General features: G+C 48.0%; 1 protein-coding gene across 4 annotated transcripts in view; it reads right to left on the bottom strand.

Moving 5' to 3' along the window:
• Positions 1-20186, bottom strand: part of Pxb (putative Hedgehog signaling attenuator pxb) — a 229434-nt gene that overhangs the window by 6032 nt on the left and 203216 nt on the right. For all 4 annotated transcript variants that reach the window (XM_072012975.1, XM_072012974.1, XM_072012976.1 and 1 more), the window contains 2 exons: positions 8434-8680; positions 1564-1675 (listed from right to left, as the gene is read on the bottom strand). In XM_072012975.1, coding sequence (XP_071869076.1) covers positions 1564-1675; positions 8434-8680 — 359 coding nt within the window. The remainder of the gene's footprint in view (positions 1-1563; positions 1676-8433; positions 8681-20186) is intronic.

Genomic DNA, 20186 nt, shown 5'->3' on the forward strand with positions numbered 1-20186 from the left:
AGGAACGCGAAGAATCGCGAGATATTTCGGTGCCATTTCGTAAAAGCAAAACGCGAGCGGAGCACGAACGAGAAGACGCTTAACGTTAAACGAAAGTTTATCGGTTCGCTCTAATCAACGTTACAGTTTTCTGTTTGACGATCCCTCGAGACATCGGAGGTGTATCGCCTTCGCTTCGTTCTACACACAACGTCCTTATTTACACAGAGGAAAAAGAGCAAAACGATGAGAAAACGATGGAAAAACTGGAGGATGCTTCACGGATTACTGCGGTTGCACTTTTAATCTCCGTTATTTTATATCTTGGCGTATTTATCATCGGTTTAAGCGATAGCGAGTAAACTAGGATTTTCCCAGGGGATAAAACTTGAATTCCGCGAAGCGAAGTGGTATTCGTTGTCGGGCGAAATCATTTCGAAAGCGTAAAATATACGTTCCCTTCGAACAACAGCTGCCAGTTGCATTCTGTTCCTCCATCGGCCCGCGCGATTCGAGTGCCGTACAAAAACAGCCAAGGTCTCCGATGAGATTCGACCTAACTTTTTAATGAAAAAGGATCCGCGTAGATAAGAGACCACCCCGCGTGACGTTAACCAAGACAAATTATTCCGAGGCAGCGCAGGAATACGATCTCGCATAATATCGCGTATGCTCGTGTGTGAGTATACAATAAGTTAGAAGCGAGGCGCATCGAGTCGCGCAGCATGTAGTGTATTCGATTACTCCGTCCTCGTCAAACGTCGAAAGTCTCATCACCATGCTAATTAGCTATCCGACTAATGGGAAATATAAGTCAGAGGTCGTGTCACGCTTATCTCCTTGCACCGAAGGTCGGGCGGTGAACGGAGGAATAGATGTGGAGTAGCGTGGATCCCTTGCGCGACACCCAAAGGACCAGGCTATCAAGATACTCGCCACGTGAAAGGAACAAGATACACGGGGAAGAAGATGAACAGCTTCCGATTCCGTTCTGACGGAGATTAGACGCCGACCCGGCTAACTTCATCGCCGACAGTTCGTCGAATTAATTGGGAGATAAGCGAGCAGAGAAAAATGATAGCAACGAATAAATCGAGCGTTCTTTCGTCAACCGTGTCACGCGAAGAGAGAAAATTCTCTCGGCAACGAACAGCAACGAGGAAAACTCTCGGAAAGTTAGAGGAATAGAGGGTGAACTTTGTTTTCCCTCGCCAATATTTGGAATCGTGGTTTAGCTTGGAGAGTTAGGAAAGGTAAACAACGCGATTAATCGAGAGGCAAAGAAGAAGAAGAGCTGGAAGAAGCTTGCAATTCAGTGTTAGCCAACAGCAAAGAACACCCAGATTCAACTCTCTATCGTGGATTAATGGCGACACGGTGCACTCGAATTCTACCTACGTTCTGCCTCAGCAAGATCGAGCCCGAAGATCGCGCGCAATTCCTCAAAGTCTTCACAGCTGTGTCTCATCTAGAAGGAGATCGTGTAATTGACGTTTATACGCGGAACGTTAAGACGTTTACCAATAGGAGATGAGGAAATTGGAATATCGCGAACCGAGGAATTTCATTCGTTGTGTTACTTACCGTTACTGAGCTCCTCGTAAACAGGATTGTAGAGGTCCTGCGACGTGTACGGATCAGGCCCAGGACTGCTACACACGAATACGCCTCTGTTGGTGTCCTTCACGTCCAACATCTGTCGTGAAAAATAGCGAATAAAAATAATTAAAATCTATCGCGTTTCCAGGTTTTTCGCTTGCTTTTACAGCTATTACGCGCGTATGTTGAGAGGACGATTCTTCGCGCAACGAAAATCACACGCATGTCACGAAAATTCCGTTGTATCAAGAAACGAGCGAATTAGACCAGTGAAGTTCTTTTAAAAAGTTTTGCAAATTTTTTTAACTTGTCACTTGCTATCGACGTATATACTTCTGTAAATTTCGAAGATATTTAGTCAATGTGTTGGGTACATGTTAAAGGTTGCTTCGAATGACAAACTAAATGTCTACTAAAATTAGCGTAATAATCTCAAGGAGAAACAAGAGTCCCAGGGAGAATAGTAGTAACACGGTTTCATTGCGTTTCCTCTCGACGATTAACTCGTTCTTGCCCTTAAAGACCCTCGAGATCATCCACGCAAGCTGTACCTTCGGGCGAGCCCTGATCGAAGAAACGCTGACTCGGTGCGAACCACGCGGAAGCGAGGGAGTCGTAAGTTAATCCTTAAATCGACGAAGATCCTGGCTTGGGCAAATAATAAAGAACGATCTTGACGTCAGTTTTATTGGACGCTAATTTTATTTCTCCAACTACTTTGTCGGGCAAACATAATCTGATCGCCCTACCTTGCAACGACGTAGAAAAGTTGCGATGAATTCAAGAAACTTGGAAGCAGTAATTAATTCCTCGAATCATCCGCTCAACTCGACGAAGAATTCAAGGAGTAAGAATGGCGGAGCGACTGTGACGAGCTGATCGATATGGCATAGCATGATTTAATCTTTACTTTCTATTAACGTAGATATCCTGAAATCCTGAAACAGAGATCCCTAGATAGGTAGCTTCCAGGGATCTGATATTCGTGCACCGATGAATTCTACCTAATGAGGGGATAACTGTACGCGTTAACAGGAATCGAATAACGTATTCGGTCGACAAATTGGCAAAACGTAACTTTGCCAAGTGAAATTTCTCGCTCGCAAAGTTTCCAGCTTCTCTTTACAAGTTTTTACGAGATACAAGGACGATGTTCCGGTGTGAACGAACGTCGAGTGGTTGGAAGGGTTAAATCGCGCTGCTTTGTAACAACGCAACGATGACGGAAGAAGACAATAGCGTGAAGAGGTTCAAGCACTTTCCAAGTACTTCCTAATAAAATTTGATGGAGCCGATTTTCCGCCACTGCATGTACGTAGCCATCGTCGAGCTGGTTTCTTTGCAATCTACGGAGCCACGTTTCGTGCACGGAACGCGTGGAAGATTGCAAATTAGTGGTTGACAACGTTCACGCAGCGCCTGGTTGCCTGTTAGCCCGAAAATTGCTTGGCAATTTCGCGAAGAAAATGGAAGGCGTTGAACGTTCTGCGATCGGGTATCCGGAACGAACTCGTCGTCCTCGTGACCTCGAATCGCCGAAATCGAGTTACTCCGGTAATCTAGGGAATCACGAGGGAGCCAAGGCAAACGAAACCGGTGAGCTTCCCTCGAATGAATTGAAGTCCCGCGGGCGGCGATATCAGCCACAAAAGAGAATCACTCTATTATATTTGCTTCCTTTTTTTCCGTATACCGTGCACTCGAGGGCGTTTCTCCCTTGGTCCTTCTGTCTGTCTACTCGCATCTCGTCTAATCACGCGTCTTGCCCTTCGTCTTCTAACTTTCTTTCGATTGCCTTTCTGACTACTCGATAACTCGATTATTGACCTTTTTTCACAAAGGTTCCTCCGTTGAACGAGATAACAGACTACGTGGAAAGTAGTTCAAGTTCCTTTAATATACTTCTACCTTCTTTGTTTCATATTCGAAATTCATTCTCGCAGTTGATCTTCATTAACACAGTTTGCAAAGTCATAGCAGAAGGTGCGAAGAATCGGCTCGTGATCTCTTGCGAGATCGCGATTACATTTAACCTGGGCGCGATCGAGATGCAGCCGGATGATAGACGGGCAGAGCAAACGCCCGAAGCTCTTTGCTCTGAATACAGATTCCAGGGGGGCGATATTATCGTCGCCGAAAGAGGATCACTCGATTACCGGCGTCTCGTTTAGAACGGCGGCTCCGGACGAAGGTAATTGTCGCCCTTAGCGAGTCATGGCTCCGGCGCACCATGTACCTCGAGGGTTCTTTCTAATAGCGGCGCATCGCGAATCGAACGATTCCTCCTTGAATCACGTAAATTTCGCGGAACTCTCGCCGTTTCGAATTTATCTAAAACTGCGAGAATCTTCTGTGGGAAGGAACGTACAAAAAAAAAAAAAAGAAAAAAGAAGAAGAGGAAACTCGCACGGAATCAACGAAAGCGAAAAGATAATCGATTTCAGCCGGCAGCTTTCAATTTCCCCTGTAAGGATAGCCTGTTATTATTTCCAAAGTGGAAACGATTTGGATGTTTCGCCGATCAGCTATGGTATCGGCGCGAACGGTAAACACTTTCGTGGAATAATAGCCATAAATTTGCTTTCCGCGTGATTCGCGTAATATAAGGAATCTCTTATATGCCTTTACTATATACAACGAAAGGAAACGAGGAAAAGAGGGAGAGGGGAGAAGAGGATGGAAAAGAGATGAAACGAAAGGGTTACGAAGAGATGAAACATTATAGATAAAGAGTGAAAGCGGAAAGCCTAGATCAAGCCACGGAGGCGCAAAAGAAAACACGAGAAAGAGAAGGACGAACGTTGAGTGAGATTGAGATAGAAGCTGAAGCCATCGTATCCAACAGCAGGAAGCAATATGTCCGTACCGTAATAGCGTGGAGCACGGAGGTTAATGGGTTGTCCCTAACGCGCCTAACCTGCCCCACGTTCTCCGTGTGTCTGCTCATCGCGCGTCTGATCCACCTAGCCGTCACATTGTATCCTGATAACGCGTTCCTCTAATCGACTAATTTACTGCATCTCTTCCAATTACCGGATATACTCGAAGAATACGACGCTATCGGTCAGCCTGCCGATTCTACGAACCGGACCACTTCCATTTCCTGACGTTCCGTCGTGTCGTCCCGATAAACGTAACGAATCTCATAAATTTTGACACCACACGTCCATTAATTATGACCGATCTAGCGCTATTTGGAGCGATCCGAGTCACATCGATCGTGCACGATTTCGCGGACAAGTACGTCGAGTATTCGAACGATTCGAATATACGATGCTTCGATACGATTGAACTTAGCGTATCCCGATCGAATATTCGCGCAAGCGTGTTCCTCGAAATGAAGATCGACCGTCGTTCTGACCAGGTAACGGTAGGACGTACACATGATAGCGATGGTCACGGAACGTTACCGTAACCTGCTAATTGTTAGTTACGGTGACAATTGCATTAGCTTCCTAAGTTCAATCCCTCCTTTGCCCGTTGGCCATCGTTATATCGTCATTGCTACGATGCTAGCGCGGTTTCGTGGCCTAACGACGTGCCAGGATATGGATTAGAGCGGCGTAATTGAGCCAACAACAGGTGGGACAGAGAATCGAGGGCCAACAGCCTCAAGATTGGATATTTATTGGCTTATCTGACGCGGTCTAACGAAAAAAGATCGTTCAGTTTCGAGGTGGGCGAACGATCGAAGGTTTCCAGGATGATTTAAGTTAGCTTCGAGTGCGTCAGAGATTCTTTTATGGAAGAATCGTTCGAAACGAAACGTCCGAGTTTGCGAACATCGAAACACTACGTTCGATGGCTTGCAACAGCCCTGGTTGTTGGTTAACGACGTGGCACGACATCGATCGTGATTAGCGATCGATACAACAACAGGTGGATATTAAGACGTTCGACTGCCGGTTGCACAAATTATTTTGTTATTCGACACTCGGTCTACGTTTGAATAGAAACTTAGAAATTCGAAAGGAAAAGAAATCTTGAAATTTCGACACCGGTTGGGGATAGCGCAGAAACAAGGACAGTTTCCGAAGGTGAACTGTCCAAATTCGGGCGCCACAAGGGGAAACGGAAGATGTATTCGAACAATTAAATTACGTTCGAGAGAGAGATCATGGCGCGGACTCCATTTGCGAAATTAGAGAGGTTCGAGGTTGCGCAATCGGTCGGAGAGGCAACGGTGACGCGGCACAATGGTAACTCGTCAATCTTTCCCTTGATTTCTCTTCGGCTTTCCTTTGGCCTCTTTTTTCCTCTTTGCTTCCCGTCTGCCATTTTCTGTCCGTGACGTCTCACTCTTTTTCATTGACCCTCTTGTTCTTTTTCTTTCTCCATCCTCCTCCTTCACGCGCGTCTTTATCTACGCGGAAAAGCCTTTCACCTCCTACCGGGCCTCCTCTAAAAAAGGGAAACCGGACGTACATTTTTCATTCCCTTTAGAAAAAGTTTGAACACAGAAGTGGTTATTCCGTGTCCACGTGTATTGTGTCGGGAGACGATAGGTCCGCGCGCGAAAATATCTTTTTCATTAGACATAGCCGGCGGTCTCTATTGTCGCGTGGATTACGTTCGCGTTGTTTCGAGTCTGCCACGAGAATCTAGCATAGATTTTTCGCGTATCGCATCGATTTTCTTCTCTTTTTCCGTAAATCATCGAGCGATTCGCGCCATCGATCAAGATTCAGCGCGCGTTACGAGGGATGCGGGGGATGGGATGGGATTGTGGACCGGGTCAATAACCACTCCTCGTCAAATTTTTCAGTAAAGTAATTTTATTTTCTCAAACTCTCCTCCTTTTCTCAGTACTTCAATATATACAGAACTTTCTCTGTTTGTCGTATCTTCTCGCTGTTTTTCTATCTCTCCCTTTAATTCTACTTTCTCGAACCCGTTCCGAAAGTTATTTACAAGACACAGCTTACCGTACACCGGCTACGGTAATTGAATAATACGTAACGACAATAAATAATAATAATCTGCGCGACGATAATAATTAATCGCGATAATCGTCTGCCGAACGTCTATACAAACGAGAAACACAAGCGTGTCCGATAACTGCGTTCACACGGGTGCACAGTTACTCACGGACTCTCCACCATCTGTTTAATATTTTATATTAATATACGATTTCTCTTTCTCTTTCTCGCTGTCGCGTAAGTCTCTGTCTCACTCTGTGTATATTATTTACAATTTGCCAGTTGCACGATCTAATCTATTTACAACCATGGAGTGCATCTAGACGCCGTGCTCACACAACCAAAGATGGATAGTAAGGCCTTCAGTTCTTATCCCTTAAGCTTTCTTTTCTATCCTTCCCTCTCGGCCCCTTGCAATTTATACTACCTCTCCCCCCTTTTTTATTCGATCTACAGCATACTTTTAAAGAAGATTGTGCAAGCACGGTCGCGTAACAAAATAAATACTGACTAGTCGGCGCTAGTGTCTTCGCCTCGTCATCGATGATAGCGAGCAAGAGGAACGAGAGCTTGGCCGACCAATGTGAACGAAACAAATAGGAAAAATCTACGTGAAACGGAATGGCCGGCGGCTCTCTTGCTCGTGGAATGCAAAATAACGGAAGAAAAAGGACGACTGTACTCTGGCGCGAAAACGCGAATGAAAACGAAAGAAAGAACGTCGAGGCGGTGGCTCGTCTAAGAGGAACACGCCTCGTGTCATTTGTATCTGTTCGCTGAACCCGGAAAGACACTAGACTACCTTAAGATGGAACGTACCTACGACGAGTTTATACGGAAAACGCGGGGGCCAATGATCGTGGCCAACGATATCACGGGATATGTAAATAGTCTCTCGTTCCCGTGATCGGGACGTTCGAGAATGCTTGGAACTAGTCGGGGACAGACATCCGAGACAGAGCAGTCTCTATAAGAAGATGTCGTTCGCGAAAGACATGTGTCACGTGGTCTGTACGTTCAAATAGATGTCCTCGGGCTTGCTCAGGAGGTTGTGTATCTGTTGCATGGTGCAAAGCGGGCACACTTCCTCCTCCGTGCCCTCGGCCACGATCCTTCTGGCTGTGCCCGGCGCTTTTCTAGATCCAGAGTCCACGATGTACGAGTAACCGTCCGAATCTACCGAGTTCGACCTGGGCGAGGACGAACGGAGCAACTTGGGCACCTTGAGTGTGCTTATGGTTTCCGAGTGATTTCTCGAATCGTACCTCGTGGACTCCAGTTCCGTGTCTTTGAAATCGATGTACGAATATCCCTCGGAATCGACGGACGGTCTTCTGCCGTTCGAAGCGTCATCCCGAGATACGAGTCTTTGAACAGGTTGCGTCTGACCGGAGGAATTGACGGATATCTGAGAACGATCCGAGGGTATTTGGAGTCTGGGTCGGTGGGTCGGTGTGATGGGAAGACGAGAATCTATCGGTCGACTAGATGATACGCAACTGTTGGCCAGATAATTCTCGTTGGTCAGGTTCGCTTCGATGTCGGAATAAGTTGAGATACAAGGAACACCGGGTGTCGGAATGGGGGGCAGAGGCTGTTGGCTGGTGATCAGGGCGTTCTGACTGGCCAGTAGCATGTGACTATTTCGAAGAACGTTACTGCCGTTTTGCAAGAGCGGACTGGTCGCGGTGATGCATCGCGAGGAAGGCGTGTGCGTGGCTATCGAAAGTGGAACACCCTGGGACTTGGCGAGCAGAGCTCGTGGCGTTCGATATCCGCCTAAGACCGCCCTCGAGGGCTTGTCCTGGACGCGAAGTATCGCCCTCGGGTCCCGGTAGTCGAGATAGTCGAGATGATGAGGCGCCGGGGCGCGCGCACGCTGCAACTGCTGCGGCTGTCGTTCCCTTAGGCTGTGTCGCTGATCGGGATTTCGTACCTCGATCGTGGGCGCCTGGTTAGGGTGATGGCTGGGCAGGTGATTCTGTCTGTGATGCAGCTGCGAATGCGTCACCGCTTCCGGCAGGTCCTCGTACAGCACCGCGCCACCCGCACTGCCGGTTCCACCGTGTGACTGTCCGTCAGCCAGCACTCGACTCCGACCACCGGCCGCGGCTGCGGCTGCGGCCGCTGCAGCTCCTGCTGCGCTCTTGCACGGTAACAGGTTCTGCACTTTCCGCTTGTGTCTGCAACAGAAACCCAATAACCGCCGTTAATGCTATGTGATTCGTAAACCAATTTATTGCGAGGACTAGATGCAATTCGATGACGGGGACATCTAGTAACACGCGAAATACAGTCGATAGCAGCTCCAAGAGTAAATAGACGTTACTTGCAAGTCGTATCGTTAATAGTATAAGTCGAGTCGAATAGTCGAGATAATTTGAAGGTAACTGGGCAGTGTCATTGACGGTCACGATCACTCGTACATCACCGGCTAGATAGACGTGTCATAAATGTACAAGATAACTCGAATGTTTCATCCTGTTCATGCAAGAGAAAAAGATTTATCAAACGCGAATAGAGGTATTCGAATAGACGAAAATCGGAAGCAAGTGAAATATCACGATTTCACTTCGCTTCTACCAGATTGAAAATCGAGCGACATCGAGGACACCGGCGGCAGTCGACATACTTTGGAAAGCTATGTTGATATTCTACTCGGTTGGCTCTCATCGATTCGCTTTTGCGCTCGTTTCCTTCCCTTGGGTTACGTTTAACCATCGACGTACCAGATTAGTCGGATGTTTGTTGCGACTGTTTTCGGTCGTGAAGTGGTTCGCGTCATTGTAAAATATATAGTTCGAGGGTTTGTCTGATATTTCATTTTATCTGAGCTATATTCGCGGCATAGGTAAACTTTCCACAGACATGTCGCCGACGATGATAAAACGTCCTTGGAATTAGAGCGAAATCTCTTCTGCTGGTGAAATAAACCAGAAAGAGGCAAACAAATTTACCAGCGTTCGTAAAAAAAAAAACAAGATCCAGGAATTCCTCGTTAAGGATACCTCTATTACGGCCTGTGACCAGGTAGATCTTGGTTTCATCTACGTCTCTACGGAAAGTTGTTCGGTGGATGGTGGGACGTGGAAGAAGCTCGATTTGCGGTGCGCCGTCAATCTCGCCTTCCATCTTTCGAGGCGCACCCGTATACGAGCAGAGGATCGTCTCACGGATGGACCCTGGTACGTATACGCTGGCGTGGGTACGCCGCATGGCAAAGTAGTTTACCCTTCAAGTTTTAATTATCTAATTAACTCTATCAGTTCGATAATATTTGCCCGTGTAATTAAACCACCAACTAAGGTTAACAACTTGTGGCGCACTTTCAATAGTAGGTCGTCGAGGTGAATGGCTCGACCGAACCGAGAACGTAGTATATCTGTATGTATTACGCGAAAATAGGTGGTAAAGGTATAATAAGCGATTTAATTACCGAACTCCTCTATCTTTTTCCTTTGCGGCCAAAGGTTGATCGAACGAACAGATACAAGAGACGAAGGGAAGTCGTACCTTGCTTTCTCTATTACTCGTAAAGGCTGCAAAGGAGGTATCATTTCCCGAAAAACGACCATGATTTTGGTCTTAATTCAAGGGACAGGATAGTTACCTAGCCGGGTAGTATAATGAAGGTCGCAAAGACGTGGGGGGGCGGGGGGGAGCAAACAAAATTAGTTCGAGAGGTGGTCGAGCCCTAAAAGATTATTCCAGCCCGGGCAAAGAGCCAGTTACGTCGTAAAACAGGAGGCAAAGGCGGTTTAAATGAGAAACCCAGAGAGCGAGCGAGAGAGATCTCCCTTCCGGTTCCGGAGAGAACTCGTGGCAAGCTGAGGTCGAGCCGCAACAGAGCAGACGTTCCTCGCGGACGTTCGTGGTTTGATGTGCTTCGTGTTTCACGGTCCACGGTCCGGGAGCTGAAACCATCGTGGCAGATTCACGCCGAGCCGGGTCTGGACAGAGAGACGAGCGTAAACTAGGTATTCCTCTGCTTCCTCTGCCGGCAAGATTTCAATTTGCCTAATGCCGTCGACTGTCAGCCATAGCGCGACCGCACTTAGCGATGCTCTTAACGCACGCAGACCGCCAACACGCTCCGTGAGCTCTCTCTCCTCGTTGCATAGCTGCACGCTTGTGGCACTTGCTTCGTTTCCCGATGAAAGCTGCGTACTAGATGCACGTGGAAATGATGGCACCCGGTGCAGTTTGGTTCTCAATCGTACGTCCTGTTTCTAAACGGATTCATCCACTTCCCTCGCCTCGCTCTCTACTTTCAGACGTGTGGTTAAATAACGTTCAATAGGCAGCGACTATTTTGTTCCGCGTGTGTAGGACTCAAAGTAAATCCCGGAAATCTCTATGCCGATACGATTACTCGAACGATTGTCAAGGATATCGCGTGCGTCTGTTGGAATATTACGGCATTTCAAAGACTCCGTCGTTCGACGAATCACAGAGAAGGCGAGTCGTAAAGCGCATATTGCATGAGAGACACTGGGCCCGTTGAATGCACCTGGAATAGGCTAGTCGTGTTCGTGATCCCGTACCCGTGCTAAACACGGTATCGCGAGCTTGCGGTCGTATAACGGACCATAAAGCGCTTTGTGGAGTGTCGACCCTTCGAGTATACGCGCACGCATTCGTCCAAGAGCTTTCCCCCCACCCCTCGGTGATCGTGTTGGACACGCGCAAGCTCGTGTTTGCGTTTCTCCCTTTTTCTTTTTACCTATGATGATTTGCGAAAATCCACGTACCTCGACGCTATTGTTCGTGATATCAGAGTTATTGGATTTTCGCTCTGGAAAATTCTAGGGAACCCGTTAATTAATAGCTCATATAAAACAGGCAAAGTTCGAATTTGCCCTTTGGGGATGTCGAAGAGCCGCGCAGGGATTCGTCCTGATGAATTTCAAACTGGAGCTCCCCGTCGTGAAACAGCTTCCACAGAAACAGATGAAACTTCCGGCGTTTCTAATCAATTCCGGTGGGCTCTAGAGCGGTCAAAATCCAGCCCCTGGCTTTTGTCTTTTAGCTTCTCTCCGCTCTTTATATTTCTCCATAAATAGTGTAACGAGTTTCCATTAAGCCTGAAATCTGTTCCATTTTCTTTTACCATTTCTTTGCTGCTTTCTCTCAACGACGCTCCATCGGCCATCTTCAAATGGATTTCATTTGGTTCTACCGGAGAAGCTTCTTCGCGATTAGTTTCCTAGGCGCTAGCAGGAAGAAGAAAGCATCGAAGCACGAGGAAAACGTAGACGGCACACAAGCGTGAAACAAAGAGGGTTGAAATAAAGGGATTCCGCGTTGCGTAAGGAAGTCGTGCGACGTTGAAACGCGTTTCAATGGCGATCAGCTTCTTTCTCGCCTCGATCCTCGGTCTATTTCTTCGGAAAGCTGCGCTTCAAGCTCCAACGAATTCTCTGTCGACCGAACAGTGAATAGGTCGTTTAAGCGAAGCTTTTAACTCGAGCTAATTAACTGCCTTTTCTATGTTTCTATCTGGTTCCGACGCGTGCAGCTGGATAGCGCCTTTCGTTTCGTTCTGTCTGCTTTCAAGGCTCGCTCTTTCTCGCCATATTACGCGTCGCGCGTAACCAGAAACGCGTGATTATTGCAGACTCGCTCGATAATTCTCTCGCTCATGTCTCCCATCCACGAATGAACAAAGAGATCCACGCCGTGTAAAGACTCGCTCTATCCCCGATCGAACCAATCAGATTTGGAAAGTGAGGCTGATAGGAACAATGCAAAGGAAGAATTTTATTAGAAACGAGTCAACTTACGGCACTTTCGACACTTGCAAAAATAACAGAACATTTAAAATTACGTTTTTACGTGGAAGGATACTCGATCATTGCTATCCGTTCGAAGGTATGCGTACATGGTAGCTGGTAACCGGAAGCACGAACCGGTTAAACCCGAGCTCGTGGAGCTCGGTGTAGCGACCCTCGCCGACAAGCGCATAGGATTTTGAAGTTTACTCGCCGCTGCAGTTTCTCGTAAGCTTCTCGAAACTACAAATTTTGCATATCAATGCGCATAGATACATCCAGCCCCAGCCTGTCGACTCGATAAACGACTTACCATACCTCGCCTCTCTCCACCGATATCCTTTTACCTTCCATAACCCGCAGGATTCCTCTTCCCAGTCGGTAATATCGTTGCTCCTCCGCTATTCGTGGATATACGGGGTACCGCCTACCCTTTCCGTGTTACACTACCGTAGAACGTTTTGTACGAATGACACTACGTCCATAGGAAATTCAATCAAACCAGACGACCTTTCGTTCCGAGAATTACTTAAAAATCAATGTCCGCACGATACACGTATCACCGTGCAAAAACTTAATTACACGTGCTAGATACTTCCGTACGCAAACGATATATCAGACTTCAAAGTTTATGGTCCCTTCAGGAGAGACATAAATCCCGACGATTTATCTCTGGAGGCTCGACGTACGCGTACACCGTCGTGCAAAACCAAATCCGACCCCCATGTCCAAGTTGTACAAGCAGGGATATTGTTTTGCCGCTATCGCGACGGTCGTAGAACGGTACACACGCTTATCAGGAAGGGTTACCATGGTGGAGGCATTATTTCCGTCCGGTCAAGTGACCTCCCACGCGTTGGTTATCGTCCACGAACTGATCCGGGTCCTCGGCGTCTCCGACTGCCCTCCCTGGGCTCGTCCATGCATGGACGACCCTTTATGGCTACGGTATACGTCGTGCAACGACCCGGGCCGCCGTTTTCTCCGACGATCGTAGATAACACGGGGACAAAGGTGGCATCGAAGAGAATCGCCTTCTTTCGTTTCTCGAGCTCGCCTGCACAGGGGCGAAAAATGCTCGAATTCAGTGAAGGAATAGAAGATATGAAAGGGAGGCTGGTTTCGAAGCTGTTGCAGAAGTTCTCGAGGGGACGATGGGTTCGCGATGCCATTTAATATTTAACGGCGTAACGCGCCGACACGAAAATCTCTTGCCGTTGGTACTCGAGCACCGACCAGGAGGGGCGAGTAGGGGGTGAGGAGTCGATGAAAGTCTAAAGGGGCAAGAAAGTAATCTCGAGGGCTGTATACAGAGGCGCGTAGGTGTGTACGCGCACGTGCCGCAACGTGCGGCACCGCTTGATTGAAACACCGCGGATATTTAAATTGCGAAAGTTTACGAATAAATTTGTGTGCTAAGGTACTTCTCGTCGTGCTGCTTCTCCGCCCGAGTTTACCCTGCTTTTTTGGGATTTACCTAATGAGCTGCTGCCCGCCGCCGAACAAATACAACCGACTCGCGCCTTCCGCACCACCGTCCTGTGGAAAGCCATTGAAAAACGTGCGGATTGTCCTTCTATCGAGTCGCTTAACGCCTGCATGTTTCTATCGCTTCTATAGCGACTTTAAGCAAGTCCAATACGCTTAAATCGCGCTTATTCGCAGCTCTAAATCTGATTCGAAAGAAAGAGCGTGAACGTTAGAGAACTAGAGCTCGATAGAACAATTCTTAGAGCGGACTTAGTATCTTCTCGATTTCACCATCGATTCGATTTTTCAAGAATCGTCCAATATTCAAGCAGCAAACGTGGTAGTTTGCGACTTAGCCGATGTGTTCAATAGGTAGGCGGTGGCAGGTGCGAGGGTCATTGAAGATGCGGAGAAGTTAGCAAACGGGAAGGCGAGCGAGAGTTTGCCCAACAGGAAGAGATACTAAGGGAGCGGCGTAGCAAGGGGGTTAGTAAGTGAAATGGAGCTTGATTAACCAGCCGTCTGACTATGAGGCTGTAGCTCGAGTGCGGGTCGAAACAGGACGGAGGATGGCGCCGTAATGATCTCAAAGGTACTTGGATTCGCGTGGAAGGTGTGCAGTCACGTCAAACGTCTCTGCAGTTGTAGAATGTCCCTCGAGTGGTCCCCACTTGGCATAACCAGGCACATTGTGCATTACCAGAAGATAGGCACGTAGATAAAGTGGAGACCCCTTTGACGGAAGACATTAACGTCGTTTCAAGCATCTTCGGACAGATAAGGTTGACCAAGTGGGCTGTTGGAACTATTCTCCCATTGTTCTTTCGAATTCGAAACGATCGACTCTCCGACAGGTTTACGATACCTTTTAAAACTAAAAGAATCTACAGGCTGATCTTTGTTTGGATACTCGAGACAAGATTAACGCCGTTCTAACGAGAGAATCGAAATATCCATGATGTTCTCTCGTCTGCAGGGCGGGTTGGGGCGCGTGAAAGGGATGATCGACGAGCACGGTGCACGAGGTCACTGTTTGTCGTGGCTAAAAGCATCGGCAATATTATATGGATGTAGTATCGGATGTCCTGGCGTCTAGCATATACGTTTCCCGGTGTCCGATTACCGTTTACGTCCCGAAGGAGCATCATCCTCCGATTTCGAAGGATAACGCGGATCTCCTACCTTCGAACGGAGATTGCGGTCGGATGAACAGACCGTTTCCTTTTCGGCTTTCCTTTCCTCTCGCCTATACTCTTCCTCTCTCGCTTATCTCTTCTCTTGATTTTGTACGGTCGATCGATGAGACGCGTTTTACAAGAAGGACAGTCCGGTAACAAACAGAGAGATTTCAGTGGAATCGTGGCAATTTTAAGGACAGTACGATCGAAGAGAAGTAAATCACGTTACAGAACGTTACTTGGATAAATCTTTTCTCGTTCGATGCTCGCTTTAATGCTATACCTCGCGCGATCGCCTGTTTCTTCTGGGAATTCTGACGGCACTGTTGTCAGCTCCGGCATTGTTGTCGCGGCAATATTTGACGCGTGGATGGAAATTAATAAAAATCCAGATATCGTATATCAACGAGGCTACGTCGATTTTTATCAGCGGGTGACTTCGATGGATTTTCACGAGAGCGATTCAATCTTCGTGTCTGCGTGAATATGGGTCAAGGGCCGAGCGGTTGGTTGGAAGGGAATTCGCATTTCAGGAGCATCACGTTGACGTGTTGGCAGACTTTAATCGCATCTGCAGCGTACGTTCAGCGGCCTGTCACTCGTCATGCTCGAGCCTCGAATTCGATTTGCTCGTCCCGCACCACCTCGTCCCTCCTCTTCTCTCTCGGTCGCATCGGCTCTGTCCCTTCGACCAGAGAATATTTCTCTCCTCCTGCCATTCCGGTCTTCGCTGAATATTCAGAAGGCGTTCGTTCGATGGATGGCTTAGCGGCGCGATAAGAGGGAAAAAATCGGGAGAAAGAAGCCGAAAGAAAGAAGAGGAAGAGGGTATTCCGATAGGTGGAGAACGGGTATTATGGTTGGGAAGGCGAGGAAATTAGCTCTCGCCAGTTTTAATATCCGTTTTATTTTATTTCGAGCCAGGATGCTCGACCGGACCCGTTACGTTGCGTGGCTTTCTTCTCTCTTTCTCGGCTCGCAGGATGCCGATATCTCGTGAAGGTATCGTCGCGAGGGATCACGAACATGGAAGGGAGAAGCGAAATCGAAAGGGTGCAGAATTCACCGACCAATTTCCTACGTAAGGATTATTTTCCGCCACGTAGAAATTTAATTTTCGTACGCCTTGAATCTATCAATTCTACGCTAAAGCTGGATCTGTCGACGTAACTCGAGACAGCGCTCACATTGTCGATGTAAGCGGCAGAGCCGCGCTGCTTTATCCAGCTTATAGTTTAATTAGAATTTTTAATAATGCGCTGTCATGCTTCGAATCCACTTTCGCGTTCACAGAATATGCACGATTCGATCTTCGTGCAGATACTCTCAACGACGAAATGAGTGTTCCACGAATCGGACGCCACTTCGCAGTCTCCTTCTATCCGCCACTGATGTAAATTCGTGAAATTAATTTAAGTAACAAACGTCAAGGCGAGTCGGTTGTTCCCTCTTAACGTCGTTCCGCTCGCTTGTATTTCTTGAGATTACTAAATAGACCGTAACCAGAGGGTAAGTTGGACGCGCCGCAACAGAGGTAAATCACCTCTAAATGATCTTCCATCTCGTTTGTTCTCTCTGGCTTGGTACCCGACGACCGGCCTAAATGACGATCTCCTTTGAACGAGGTCAGGTACGCTGCCACGGCTTCTCATTATTGCTACGTGAGGGAATAATTAAGCGACGAAGAGATTAAGAGGCTCGTCAGTATTGCCGTCCGCGCGGTCTTTAATTCGTCCGGAGGATTTCTATCTTTATGCTTTCCTGCGCGAATCGTCACCCTCTCGAGACCAACCGGAATTGCTTTGTACTCGCAAGTACCTTGGAAAACCCTGTCGTTTCCGACGCCGTTGAAACAAGTTATTAACCCAAAAAGTGAAAACAATTTCAGCCGAGAGTTATCAGTACAAGGAACTATATTAGATAGGAAAACTCGTTTGCAGCGTTGCCGTAACGATCGTGTTACTTCGACTCGTCGGTCCCTTTCATTTTTCCAAGAGACGAGAGAAATCGAGTAAGCGGCAGCGGCATCGCGATAGCTGGAAGACGAGGAACGCTGCATTAACGAGAACTTGCGAGTGTCTTCTCGAGAAGGTTCAACTCAGTCTGAATTCGATTTTCCGTCTTATCTCGCCTCGCTGCCACGAGTAGTTAGCATAATTCTGTTTATGAAACTCCACCAATTCTCCACCGTTTTTCCTATTTCTTCCCTTTTTCCGCTTTACTCGTCGCTTCCTTCTTCGCCCTGTTTTTTCCCCTTCCCATTATCGTGCACTGCTCGCGAGAAAAATTTTCGCTCGGCAATGTTCAAAAGACCCAGAAACGTTTTCGACGGCGTGCTCGATGCGCGATCGCGATCGAACCCAGTGTTTTCCATGCCGTAATCACCGTCGATGAGGTGCAACTACCGATGTAATCGAATTCCATTCGAAGCCGGCGCTCGGTATTAATTCAATCAGTAACTTGCCAAAGAACTACTCCCGTCAAATTTCCATTTGTCGCACAGTTGTGGTCGCTGTAAACGCGTGTGCGCGACAAATGCCAATTTTCCGCGGACTCGTAGCCGGCAACTACCGTTAATCAACGTCCTATATATTACGAATCTAAATCGAATAAACTCGTTACTAGCTACTTGTGTAACGGGAAATATCCATGAACGCGGTCTCTATACTCTTGATGAAGCACCGGGGGGGTTCATTCGTTGCTTTTACATATGGTTACAAATTGATTTTCAATCGAAACGATCGGCAAAATACAGGACAATACAAATAAACGTTCAGACGTTTCCGATCCCGGCGTTTCTTTTATGTACGTCGTCCATGGATTCCTTTACGAGAGAATATCAAGAAGGCGATATAGTCAACGTGCCAAGGACAATACGAGACGACGATACGAACCATTCTTGCCTAATTGGCAGGGAACCGAGACCTTCTCGAGGTTTGCTTCGATAACCAAAGGAATTCGGGTCTGCCGGAAGACGGTGGTCCGGCTCGCCTCTGTCTCGACGTTTCCTCCAATGGCCTCGAATTCTGCACGGGGAGTAGAGTGCAGGATCGAAATTGCCGGCGATACGCCAATAATTCGCGAAATGCAATTGCGCAGCCTTCGTGGCGGCCGGACCACCCGATACAGTTTGGTATTGCTTGTCCGCAGCACATAGAGTCTGCGGTGCAGGCAGATCAGGACGCTCTATGGGGCTCCATCTCGGGTGCAGCGTTCCCCTGAGTGCGGTTCGCATACTCGACATAACATAACTGGCGTAACGTCGCATTAGAGCGGCCGCGCGTCGCTGCATGCACCAACTAATCGACGCCGGTGCGACCGGCTTATATTAACGCGCGCTCAGATCCCGTCTCTGTATTAACACAGAGCTACACGCTATCGGAGCATGCACTCCGCGCCAGATATGCAAGCGGACGAATACCATCGACGCGCAGCTGCATCCCAACCGCGCTTCCTAGCCCGCCGACGATCGGCGCCTTCGCGGATATCCCTGGCCCCGTCTATGAATATGGATGTCCCTGTGGTACGGCCTCGAATCTGATCGAAACGCGCGCTGCATCTATCCGAATTTCACGTTACTCCACTTGCTGCTACTGGTATACGTACAATTTTGTTCATAAGTAATAGCACACCTGCAGAAAGCGACGTTAACCGTAAAAACGATTAAACGAATATCGAAAGACTCAAGAGCTGTTTAGTTTGGAATTTACGCAAAGGCTGTAGAAACTTAAGTACATTCGATGATCGTTCGTATCTATCGCGGTTCATTGACACCTGACATCTCGTACCTTTCATTCAGTGACATTTCGCACGTGAGAACAGAGGTTTTTTAAAGCAACGGTCGCGGTTACGAGGCGACGACCTGCGTAAAATAATAATCTAAAGTATCTAGGCTACATATGTACGATTCCGTGTTCCGCCACGTCATTCCCGTTGCTTTCTCGCAGGAAGAGCTCCTTTCCGCGACACTCGACGCTTTTTTCGTCGGCTGTTCCGCGCGCTGGTTGACGATTTTCTTTCCCCAATTACGAGCTGTGAAAGCCGGGGACAAAAAAAAGTCACCGGGTGAACGACCGTCCGCGCGAAAGCGTCGAGTGCGCGAATGAAAACGTAACGAGCCAGCTACACACATTCAGCCGGTGAATGGAGTGTGTGGAAACGGCTCCGCCGCAAGAGTCACAGGTGCGCGGAATAAACAAGCGAAAGAGAGGACGGAGGTTACAATTTCGGCTGCAACGGGCGGCAACCGTCGAAAACGAGGCGCGCACCGTGGAAATCCGCGCGACGTTTATGCACGTACAGCCTCGCTGGCCCTTGCAAATGAGCCAGACCGGGCCGGGAGAGAGAGAAAGAGAGACAGAGAGAGAGAGAGAGGAACAAGGGATTGAAAAGCAGAGAGACGACCTCCTGCGCGAAGGGGTCGGAGCTGGTGGAGAAACGGCTGTCTAGCATTCAATGGCGATGTATGCGAGGAGACAATGACGATGACGTAATTATAGCTAGTTAGGGTAATATTCCAGGCTGCGAAGCTGCAATGGAATGGGATTAGAACGATGGTAGTCCGGCGTGTTTCCTCCGCTGCTCCAGGGATTCTCACTCTCCTTCGCTATTCGCGGACCCATTGTCCTCGTTGTTTACGTCGATTAATGCGTTAAAAGCCATTGATGGCATCATTGTTGCAGTTTAAACGTTACGCGTAGCTACTTCTCAGAGGAGCGCAAGATTATGGATTTTTGACTGTTGTAATTTGCAATCCTTGAAGCGTATTCGATCACAGATATGAGAAACCCTGACTGTTCTCTCGAATGCTGCGTTCACGAGCATATCACTGCTAGAATGGAATTATGTCTACTCGCTTAACCAATGGAGGAATCCGACCGTAGGCCAGGGTTACAGTTACAAAGGGAACGGAGGAAGTGCTCGATGCACCACAGCTCGAACAGCTGCTATAAGGTGCATCGTTTCAGGAACAGAATCCGTTCATAACGCGGGCCACGGTTACCTCTCAACACTACCTTCCGTGAATTGGCTCTCCACCATCCAATCTAATCGAATTATCCGTGCATCGTTCAAAGCCTCTGTTTCTCGTCGACAAAGTGGAGCGTAATAGACTTTCGATTCGGGCAATATGAAGATGGATCGCAGGCAAGAAGAGGAGAAGAAACGATGGAAGAGAGAGAGAGAGAGAAAGAGGACCTCATCAGAGGCGATTACACCGCGAACAGCTCGCGTCTAGAAACTGACAAGCCATTCAGGGATCGTAACCTTCC

The sequence above is a fragment of the Bombus fervidus genome, chromosome 11 (assembly GCF_041682495.2).
Source record: "Bombus fervidus isolate BK054 chromosome 11, iyBomFerv1, whole genome shotgun sequence".
Classification (NCBI taxonomy): domain Eukaryota; kingdom Metazoa; phylum Arthropoda; class Insecta; order Hymenoptera; family Apidae; genus Bombus; species Bombus fervidus.